This window comes from Pteronotus mesoamericanus, unplaced genomic scaffold, assembly GCF_021234165.1.
Source record: "Pteronotus mesoamericanus isolate MK-2021 breed Mesoamerican mustached bat unplaced genomic scaffold, CSHL_Meso_final contig_2, whole genome shotgun sequence".
In the NCBI taxonomy this organism is placed as follows: Eukaryota; Metazoa; Chordata; class Mammalia; order Chiroptera; family Mormoopidae; genus Pteronotus; species Pteronotus mesoamericanus.
Genome location: NW_026555084.1, coordinates 12,337,426 through 12,347,991, shown reverse-complemented (window position 1 = coordinate 12,347,991; position 10,566 = coordinate 12,337,426). Strand labels below are relative to the sequence as shown.

The 10,566-nt window shown below is 53.7% G+C and overlaps 1 protein-coding gene across 1 annotated transcript; it reads right to left on the bottom strand.

The window, feature by feature from the left end:
* Positions 1 to 5,723: 5,723 nt before the first annotated feature.
* Positions 5,724 to 7,981, bottom strand: HAND1 (heart and neural crest derivatives expressed 1). Its single transcript, XM_054567907.1, has 2 exons — positions 7,433 to 7,981; positions 5,724 to 5,828 (listed from the first exon to the last, which is right to left on the bottom strand). The coding sequence occupies exons 1-2, from the start codon at positions 7,979 to 7,981 to the stop codon at positions 5,724 to 5,726; spliced, it is 654 nt and encodes a 217-aa protein (XP_054423882.1).
* Between the last annotated feature and the right edge of the window lie 2,585 nt (positions 7,982 to 10,566).

Below are 10,566 nucleotides of genomic sequence, written 5' to 3'. Positions count from 1 at the left end.
TTTCATCTGTTTCTCTTTACCTTTTTAATGTGGCTACTAAAAAAATTGTAATTACATACATAGCTCGTGTTTGTGGCTCATACTGTATTTCTACTGTATAGTGCTGCCTTATATGGTTTCAGAAATTGAACTGCTACTGCCTGCCCGCCCCTCAGTTTACCTTAATGATTTGGAATGCAGGGGCCTTGAACCAGGAATCCACTCACTGGCTGTGTGCCCGTGGGCAGGTCACCGCAACCTTCTATCCTGTCAGAAATATGTCCTACCTTTCTGAAACAAGCAAAGAAACAAAACTGAAATAAATCCTTAATGCCTCACAAGGTTATTGTGCGTACTTTGCACACCTTATCTCATTCAAGCCTCACAAACCCCAGGAGGTCAAGGCGGGGATCGCTCCCATTTGGTAGATGGGAAGACTGAGGCTGTCACTTGCGCAGGGGCTCTCGGCCACTGTATTGTCCTCTATCCTGCACTGGAAGTCAAAGGTGTTAACTAAACAAAGGGAAAAGAGAACTACAACTCCCCGGTTGACCTTGGGCAAGGTCCACCCCCGTTTGGGCCTCAGTTTCCCCTTCTGTAAAGTGAGGGTAATGTTTGGATGGTGCGTAAGGATCTTTGAACCCCAGTGTTTATGGGGTGCTTCGAACACTGCAGTGAACATGAGACTTCTTCAACTCCTTGAAAGTCCGATGCCTTCCGTTGTCCATTCTCTGGGGATAAATGTGTATTTCTGTTTGTTTTAATAACATTTGTAGGAGCTTTATATAGTGTCTATGTCCGCTTACATTAGACGCTGTGTATTATAGTTAAGAGTCTTTCACTATTTCCCATATAAACCTTGTTTTTTATGGGTTTGGGAGAGCTCAGCTGTAAAAACTCTCTCAGCTAAAAAAAAAAAAAATTTTTTTCAAACAAATTAGGTTTAAATCAGGAGACTGGTTTCAGACACTTTAGAGCCTGCATATTTTTTCTTCCCAGTCACTTTTCATTTAAAAATGAGATTGGCTGATTTCTTAGTTTCGTTTCTTTTATGAGGATTCAGCAAGACCATGAGCTTAACTGCTGGTTGCATGGAGAGAAAGGATCCACAGCCTTTTCCAAGAGAGTCCTGGGCCTGAAGTGTCCAGGCTGCCTTCTAACCAATCCCGTGACCCGCTGTGTGGCCCTGCGCTGGCCACTACATCTCCCTGCCTTTGCCTTTCTCCTTCTGCCCAGGAGGAGCCGTTATCCCAGCCTTCCTTCCTTTTAGTTTCTGGGGAGAAATATGTGCTCAGAGAAGTGAAAGTACCAAGAAAAGGTGAATGCACTATACAGACATCAGAGGCTGGCTCCAAGGGGAACACGCTGAGTTTTCCACTAGCAGAAAGTTGATTCCCCAGAGTCAGTGTTACAGCCAAGAAAGAACCTAGAGGTCAAGGAGCCCACCCCTTCCTTGCTGTGCAGATGGGATCCACTCTGCGTGGGGACAGAGGAAGTGTGTTCCAGGCTAGAGTCCCAGGTCCCTTCACAACCCTCCTTGTTCCTTTCTCTACCTTTCTTTTCCAAGGAGGATCAGACTAAGAGGCCGTATTTGTACACACACACACACACACACACACACACTCTCTGCCTCTACTGGATGTGCTCTGAAATGTGGGGAAAAGCCAGGTCCCTGGAGACAGCCTGACCCACCCTTTAGTCCAAGTTCTACCAGCCTTTACTGTCTATGTGACCTTGAACAGTCCACCTCCTCAAGCCTCAGCTGCCTCAGTAGTAACCTCATTCTGCCCTCGTGAGGTTTCAAAGAAGTAATCCTCGTTAGGCTTAAATGAAATAATGCATGCCAAGGACTTGCATAATTTCCTTAACAAATTTTAGCTGCTATTATTTCATGCCTTAATAGGTTTTCAATGTGAGAAAAAGGCTGTATTTACTGTGTAGAACAAATAACTCTTTGAGACACATTTACTGTTGTATGTTAATTGGTGGTGATTATATGGATTCTTTCTTGCTCATTACATTTATGCCCACAGCTAGGCACTGTGGGCACAAAATGGGCACTCAATGTAGATTAACTAAACAGTGTACTGAGGATACACTGGCTATGGGAGAAATTAGAAGGAAACGGCAGCTTAGTTTTTTATTGTAAAAGTAATATTTATTCATTGTTTAAAAATGTAGAAAAATAGCTAAGCAGGAGGAAAAGTCAAAACTTTCCTTATTACTACAACTCAGAGGTAGAGGTATAAATGTCTTGGTGTATATTCTTCTACTTTTCTTCCATGAATGATATATACTTATTTTCATTCATTCACTTATTTTTCATAAAGCAGGTAGGTCAGGATGGACAGCCTTCAGTAGTAACCTGGGGGTGGGGTCCCCCCACTTAATATATCATGAACAATCTCCGTGTCAACTCTCACATTTTTTTCTAGTGGCTGAGTAGTGTACTGATGAATTTCTCTAACCAGTTATAATTCTGTAATTATAGCACATCTGGGTCCTTTCCTATTTTTCACTCTTTTGTAGACTAGTCTCATAGTTAAAGGTTTGTAACACCAATGAGTAGTTCCTTACGAGAAATTCCTGGAATTTACTTTTAAGTTCGTGACCATTCCATTTTTACCCCCTAGATTTTCTTTTCTTTTCTTTTCTTTTTAATTAAAAGAAAAGGTAATGCTTTTAAAAATAACAGTAACAGCACCGCTTCTGCCACCGCTGGGTTGAGGTGGGCTTCTGACAAACCGCGCTGAACCCCGGGAGAGAGTAAGAGAGTAAACGGCAGGCTCCAGCGCCGTTTCCCAACCGGGGAGGACCACGGACGGGCGAGAGCCAGGAGACCCCGCCGGCCGGGGGTGTGAATCCTGGGGCACCTCTGTTCCTCGCCGGGGGTTCAGCTTTTCCAGCCGGGAAGTAGGGGCTGGGAACGTGGCCCTGGCATGCTAAGCGCTCCCCCGCCAAACGCTTGGGGAAAGCGGGAGGACATCCCGGTCGGCGACCCCTCCATGGGTACAGCCCCGCCGTAGCTGCCAGGTCACAGGTCTGAGATTGGGACGGACCGGCTGCGGTTGAATTCGAGCCTCCGCCCGCTCAGTGGGGCGTTTGATCCCTGCCCGAGGGCGTTTCTGAGCAGGCCTGGCCCGGCCAAGGGGCTCTGCTGCGCAGGCGGGTCCCCGCGGTCCCCCGCAGTGCCCTGTCTCCTTCACTGGCCGCGGATACAGGAAAGCGAACCTGGCGCGCATTCTTCCCGTGCCTAGGATACTTGGGTGCTAAAAATAGTCCCCACGCTCTGCGTTTAGGCTGAGGATGGTCTGCAAACCCCACTGGAGTCCTGGGTTCGAATCCCAGTAAGGGCCCCTCTGTGCTGGGGTCCCTCGATCAGGCGACTTGGTCCCTGAGTCTCAGTGCCCCCGTTTGTACTCGGATTCCTAAGGGGCTTCCCAGCTCTTGGAAAGAAAGAGGGGGAAAAAAACACCTCGATTTTCCTTTTCTGCTCCTGCCCGAGGGGCCTTGGGGCCTGGGGCTGGGAACTGAGGCCGGGGGAGGGGTGGGCCAGGACGGCTCATTACCGCGAGGTGTTGCCCTAGTTAAATCACCGGCCTGTTTGATCTGGAGGCGGGTGGCGAGAGGGAAAAAAGAAAAAAGTAGGGGGGTAAGAGTGGAGAGAAGCTCACACCTCCCCCACCGTTTCCTCACGTCCATAAAACACCTTTTATTAACTCCTTCGTGTCTGGAAAGGCCGGAGTGGCCGCTCAGCCCCTGCCACGGTGTTTACAGCCAAGACTAATGGGGCCCCATATTCACCCTGGTGCCAGGACGGGGCACCTGGACACGCCTGGCCCCCGAGCTACCAGGGGTCTCCTTTCTCGGTTCCAAGCCGAGGGTCGCCAGTGCCCAGTATGGAGCTCGAAAGAGGCAAGAAACTGGCGGGGCGCCTGTCCTTGCGCTTCCCTTGAAGGGAGCTCCGGGGACCTGTACAGGCGCCGCAGACCGCGCGACCCTCAGGCAATCGTGGGAGCGGTTCAGAGGCATAAAAGCACAGAGCCTAGTGCCTAGCACACAGTTGCGTGCAAGCAAAACTAGTTGTCTGTAGTCTATTATTCAGGGACACATAAACGCCTTCATTTGCCCGCTCCAGTTTAGTCCAGCACGCGCCACTACTTAGCTAATGCACCCGCTTTAATTCACCCCAACGCCCAGCCACGGGTGCGCCTGTGGGAGCGCAAAGCCCGCTCCCCTGCACAAGTGACCAAATTAGCATGCACATACCCCCGCCCCTCTGCACAAGTCCACATGCTCTCACAATTAATGGTTGAGTGTGTTGTTGCTAGAGAGAAACCTAAATGCCTCAACTTCACCATAAGCATTCGCGACTGTTTGCATCCTTCCTGCGTGCTGAGAGCCATGCTAAGCAGACCCTAGTTGGCCCCGGCACAGGCAAGGGACTCCATTAGAGATCCTGCACCATCACACCACAGCTATATGTGCATCATTTCATACGCCTGAACATAGTATTCTTGAGCACATCCCTCTCTTCCCAGCTGCTCTGCTGTTGGGATGATACTCTTTCCTGAAAACCCCAGGCCACTGCCTGCAGACGCCGGTGTGTACAGCCCAGTGATAGACCAGCCCAAGTGTTGACCCCCCAAAATTCTAGCACAACAACCTGGGACTAACTCTCTCCAGTTTTCCTTCCCGTGGGTTCACTGAAGCTACCCTGCCCCACAGTTACAGTCCAAGGAGGACTTTGTTCTTCACTCCAGGAATAAACCCTTTATCTGTCCCCTCCCCTTGACTTGATTTGCAATTTGGTTTGGAATTTATGGAAAGAAAGCAGGAACAAGAGGCTCTCCACCTAGCAGAAACAATGAAGCCAGGGACTGATACCCATCAAGACATCACGCAGGCTTTCCTCCAATTTCAGAAAACATTTTTATTAGTCAAGAGCATAGATACTGCTTTGGCAAAGGGAGGGGTGGTGAGTGGTCATACAGATTTGAGGTAGAAAAAGGGTGGGGATGGGAGAATAAACAAACATCAAACACCTGAGCGCAGCAGGCACTGTAGGTAGTTTAAATACATAAAAACTTTTCAACATAGGGAAAAGCTTTTATTTGGAAAGGAAGGAAGAAAAGAACGAAGGAGAAAAAAGTGTTTCCCTTGGAACTAAGTAGGAAGTGCAGCGACAAAAAGTAAAAACACCACTGTTCGAGGGAGTTCAACAACAAAAGGCAGCCCTCCGTGTTCCTGATCCGGTTCTCTGTCCTTGGCAGTAACCTATTGATTCCTCTTATTGCATTGTAATTCGGGATTGACTGCTGGAGGGTTTGGGCTGGAAGCAGAGAAGGGATGAGAAAGAGAACCAGATAGCACAGCGGGGAAGGCGCTGGGGCTTCCGAATTCGCCCCAGAAGGGTTGCAAGGGTGCGTCTCAGCCCATTCAGGTCCTGCAGTCCCTCCCTCCCGCATCGTGCTGCCAAGAGCTGCCCTCTCCGTTCTGGGGGGGTGGATATATATATATTTCTCTTTCTCTTAACGTATTAAAAACAATTTCAAATGACATTGCACGTGCGATCCAAGTGTGTCGTTGCGGCCAGCGACCTGCCAGCTTGGAGCAGAGGCTCGGCTGGAGGCGCCCCATCTGCCCCTGGCACCCAGGGCCTGGCACTTGCCACCACCTTCCTCTCCTCCCGGGCCTCCGGGTCGGCCGGCCGCGGTGGCGGGGTCCTCGGCGTGGGCCTCAGCTCACTGGTTTAACTCCAGCGCCCAGACTTGCTGTGGCCAGCCTGTGCGCCCTTTAATCCTCTTCTCACCTGGGCCCAGGGCAGGAGGAAAGCCTTCATGCTGCTGCTGCCAGAGGACACACACAAGAAAAGAGGCGAGAGAGACAGGTTTAAATTTTTCTGCTACAGGCACCGGGCGTAGAGTGGGGTGGGGGGAAAGGTGTCAGGAGCAGCGACTGGGAACCTTTAAATAAGTGACAGATTTCTGTTTGCAAAATAGGCAAACAAGCTCATAAAACTTGCCCTTGTGCGCCGAGTTCCTAGGGGCAGGGTGGGCTGGGCAGCGGCTAGTGTTTCGGTAATGAGAATTTTTTACATCTAGTGAAACTGATGCACCTAGGTTTGGCATGACGGCGCCCAAGAGAGAACGCAGGGGTGGGAATGGAAGGAGAAGGAAATCAACAGTTTTCCCCGCTGCCGCGGACCCCCTTACCCCCACATCGCACAGGTTTTCCAACCTGGTTTAGTGCCCGGGCTTGGATATTGGGTTGGGTCCCCTCCAGCCTGCACTGGGACACTTCACAGGGCGAGGCGAAGGGCAGGCGGCCTGGCCTAGCATCCCCCTCCCCGGCTCTTGAGAGAAACCAAGCGGTGCTACTGGAAGGAGGCTGAGACGTGTAGAAGCTGGGAACACCCCGATGACAACTCTCACCCAGGCGTCACCCCAGGCCTGCAGCTCCTCTAGCCCAGAGCGGTGGTGTAGAGACTCCATGCCTCGCTGCCTTCCCCAGTCTCCCAGTTGACAAAAGCCCCTGCCCGTCAGATCAAACCCGGAGGGGCTCACTACTTATCTTCCACCGGCAGCGCGCGCGGCTCAGCGGGCCAGCCTAGAGAAACTAGTTCTCTCCAGCCTGGAAATCTCCGCCCTCGGAGGTCCCACAGCCCTGGGCCAGCAGAACCGGGCTTCGGAAGCGTTGCCTTCACTGGAGAGGATCGAGAAAGGACGAGTAGAGACTGAAGAAGCCAAAAGAAGCGGGCGAGGCTGAGGCTCTCCCCCATTGGTGCTGACACCAAACCATCAAGGTCGCCCTTGGAACTAGACCGTAGGAACTGGTGCTCGGTGGAACGCGCTCTGGACTAGGAGTAGAAGACCTGACTTATTTTACCCGAGCTGCACCTCCGACTCCTCGGGTAGGTGGACTTCACGTCCTGTCCCACTCTGGGCCTCAGTTTTCCTATCGGTAGGACGAGAGAAGTAGGCGAGCCCCTCCGGCAAAGGTCCTTTGAAAACCCTAACTAAACCCCGTATGCATAAATTCACACTCAGGCACGTTTAAAGCGGAGTTCCTACAGCATCCGTAAGCTGGATTCCAGAGGAGCCCAGGCATGGCGGAGGACCCCTTGAAATTGGAAGCAAAACATAGGATGTGTGCATTTCCTAGGGTCTCAAGCTCCCAATGGATTCTTAAAAGGGACTCTATGACCACCCCCTTCCGAAAAGGTTTAGATTCTGTCTCTATTCACAGCCTTACAAACACTATTTCACATTACGAATTAAGTTCAAATATGAATCTCCCTCACGCACACAATCCCACATTTTGACCATCTCAGAACTCTCCGCAGCCTCTCAAAGTCTCGCGCACGGCAACGCAGACTCCCTCCATTGTGCGCTCGCCTGCGGGTGCTCGCCGCTCGCGCCCTTGGCTGGAGCAAAGAGGCCCCCGAACTTACCAGCTCCCTTTTCCGCTTGCTCTCGCGACCGCCATCCACCTTCTTGATTTCGGCCTTGAACGCCTCGGGGTCGCCGGCCTGTGCGTCCTTGGCCAGCACGTCCATCAGGTAGGCGATGTAGCTGGTGGCCAGGCGCAGAGTCTTGATCTTGGAGAGCTTGGTGTCGGCCGGCACGTTGGGGATGCACTCGCGCAGCTCCGCAAACGCGCTGTTAATACTCTCGGTGCGCTTCCGCTCCTTCTTGGGTCCCGAGCCTTTCCGCCGGCCCAGGCGGCCGCTGAGGGCCTCCAGGTGCCCGGGGCTCTGGCCGGAACTGGAGTCTTGACTGTAAGCGGCAGAGGTCGAGGCCGCTGCGGCTGTGGGCGGTGGCCCAGCGACTGGGAAGTCCGGAGCGGCGTCAGGGGGACTCAGCAGCCAGCTCTGGAAATACGGCCGCTCCTGGTGACAGCGCGAGGCCGGACCGAAGAGGAAGGGCTCGTGGAGCACGGGGTGCGCGGGATGCGTGTGGTGGTGGTGGTGATGGTGCGCGTAGCTGCCCACGATGTTCATGTTGGAGCGGCACCTGGCTTGCACCGCCAGCCCAGTTAGTGCCGCCCCATGCACCCCAGAGACGACCCGGGCCACCGGTGGGTAGCGCTCCGATGGGCGCAGGCTCTGGGAGAGTCCGGGGCAAGACTAAAGAAGAGATGCGCAGCCTGCCACTTCCTGTCGCGCTGTAGCGGGCTGTGTGGCCGGTGAGGATATCGAGAAGCGGCGAGATGCAGCGATGCCACGGCGAAGATTTCGAGATGCGGAGGAAGAGGACGATTACAGCCGACGTAGGGAGACCTGTTTTAACCCTTCTGCGGCCTCCCCTTCGGGGTCTGGCTTATATAAGGCCACGGCTTTGATGTCAACTTCTCCCTGGAGCCAATGGCAGGGGGGTGGGGAGGAGGGAGGGGGTGGCCGTCCCAGTTTTTAAACTCAGCTTGCGCCACTCGCCTCCAGGCAGCCTGCAGGGACAGGGAGGCGCCCCGCCTCCACCCTCCCCCCACCCAGTTCCCGGCTCGGGAGGGGCAGGCGGGGGCTGTACTTGAGGCGCAGGCCTGTCAACGCCCTGGAAGGTGGTGGCCACCTCCTCCCCCCAGGCCCAAGGAAAGAAATCCAGAGTCATTTAATTGCACCTACAGGGAAACCGAGAAAGAAAGGTTCTTGTTCTAGACCCTCTAGAATTTAAAATAGGGATTGCTGCAGTCCCCAGTGCCGAACTCCGCGGACTCGGTGTCCGAGGCAGGAGATGAGAGGGCGCTTCTGGCGGCGGGATCACCCCCTGACGTTCTTCCCCGAGCTCCTGAGCCCCTGGTCCACCGGTCCCATCCCGCAGGACCGGGAGCAGACAGTGCACCTCCGACCGAGTCGTGTGTGCTGCCCGGCTGGCTGCCACGGAGGCCGCCTCCGCTCCGTGGGACTCGGACAATGGGCCCGCGGGCGACGCGGCTCACGTGGACCGCTCCACCTAGTCACTGCCGTTTGAGAATGTTCGGCTCTGTAACACACGCTAGTGCCAAAGCGAGAAATCAGCGGTTGGTGGTAAACACATATAGAGGGTATACCACAACCTCCACACTGGCCGCCAGGGTCGCGTAGCGGGAGGAAGGAACTGCGGGGTGAAACGCACCAAGGGGCATATCACTCGCACCAGCGCAGAGACTAAGCAGAGACCTTGCCCTGGCTTCCCGGACCTCCGCCTGTTCCGCTCGCCGCCGGGGCCCTTCCCTGCTCTTCGGAATCTTCCACAGGGGCCTTTCCCGGGGCTTCTCTCGGGGCCTGAAATTCCCAGGATGACTGCCCTCCTGGCGGGATTCTCTGTCCTACCTCCTGTTGCAGTAGCTCCCGAGCTGGACGCCCTCATACCTGGTCCCTCCATGGCACCAACCTTTCCCAGCGCCCCTTCCCTGGGTGCGGTAGACGGAGTGTGCCCTGCTCCAGAAGCAGTGTGGAGGAGAGGGAGGGGAAGAGCAATATATGGCTGCTCTTTTGAGAGGGCAAATTCATTCCTTTATCCATTTGTTGAATGATTTATTGACGCCACTGTGTGCCTAGCACACGTAGTCCAAAGGCAGAGGGAGAAAGGCCAACTCTTTCCTTGTACAGACCCAGAGAAGGGGTCCAGAGAAGATGAATGATTGTCCTTGGGTCCCCTAGCCAATGGATACTGTATCATTTTCTCTCCCGAACAAGGGAGTGAATGGAAAGGGTGGGGTGACACCGCAGGAGAGAAGAAGACAAATGCCCAGTCCTGGGCTGGCCAGTTCCCCAGAGGGGAGTTGGGCTGGGCTGTGGGCCCTAGAGGTGCGTGGGGGGAGGGAGGTCCCGGTTTCCTGCCTGAGGCAAGCTGGAAACCCGCCGCTCTCCGGGCGCCTGGCGCCAGCAGCGCTGGGGTTGGGCCCACCAGAGCCGGAGGTTCAAGGGGAGGGAGCGCCTGGCGCCCAGTTACCCGTGGCGCTGCAGGGTCCCGCACCTCCCGGCCCGGAGGCTCTCCGGAGTGACTCTTGGATGGGGAAAGTGATTGCTCTGTGGAGAAGGACCTCAGTCCTCAACACACACTCAGCCTTTGCCGTAATCCAGGCGCAATCTCCACCCGCAGGCTCTCAGAGTGGCACACTCGGCCCAAGGTTGCACATGCACAGCGGCGCTCTCAGACTCGCCACATACACAAAAGTCCATATATTTGTGCACCTAAAAGTATGTGTATTCTCAGGATAACACATGTACAACCACACAAGGCATCATTTCAATGTTCATGCATTCCTAGGATTTTATGCATTATCTCTGCTGTCCACAGGGCAGACATTCTGACACAGATGTGTTACAGCTAAGCCACTCCAAAGTGTCCACATGGGCATGCGTAAGGTACCATCTTCCAGCAGAGGCACACACATTCTACATAAATATCACACCACTGTAGAGTTCTACACATCACCTTATGCCACAGTTGTGCACGGGTACAACCAGTTTATATGTTCTTACAATGCTCCACAATTGTATTCACAGCACAAACATTCGAAAACCACATCATACATTTTGTGTATTCTCAGTGTCACAACTAAGCCTCCAGTCCCACAAACACACAGAAGTACATAGCCATGATCACT

What these genes read in the sequence shown, in the direction of transcription:
- HAND1 (XM_054567907.1), bottom strand. Translation starts at nt 7,981, where the DNA reads ATGAACATCGTGGGCAGCTACGCGCACCATCACCACCACCACCACACG. An exon ending in GCAAGCGGAAAAGGGAGCTG is followed by an intron (nt 5,829 to 7,432) that starts GTAAGTTCGGGG and finishes GTCCTCTGGCAG; the next exon opens with CAGCAGCATGAAGGCTTTCC.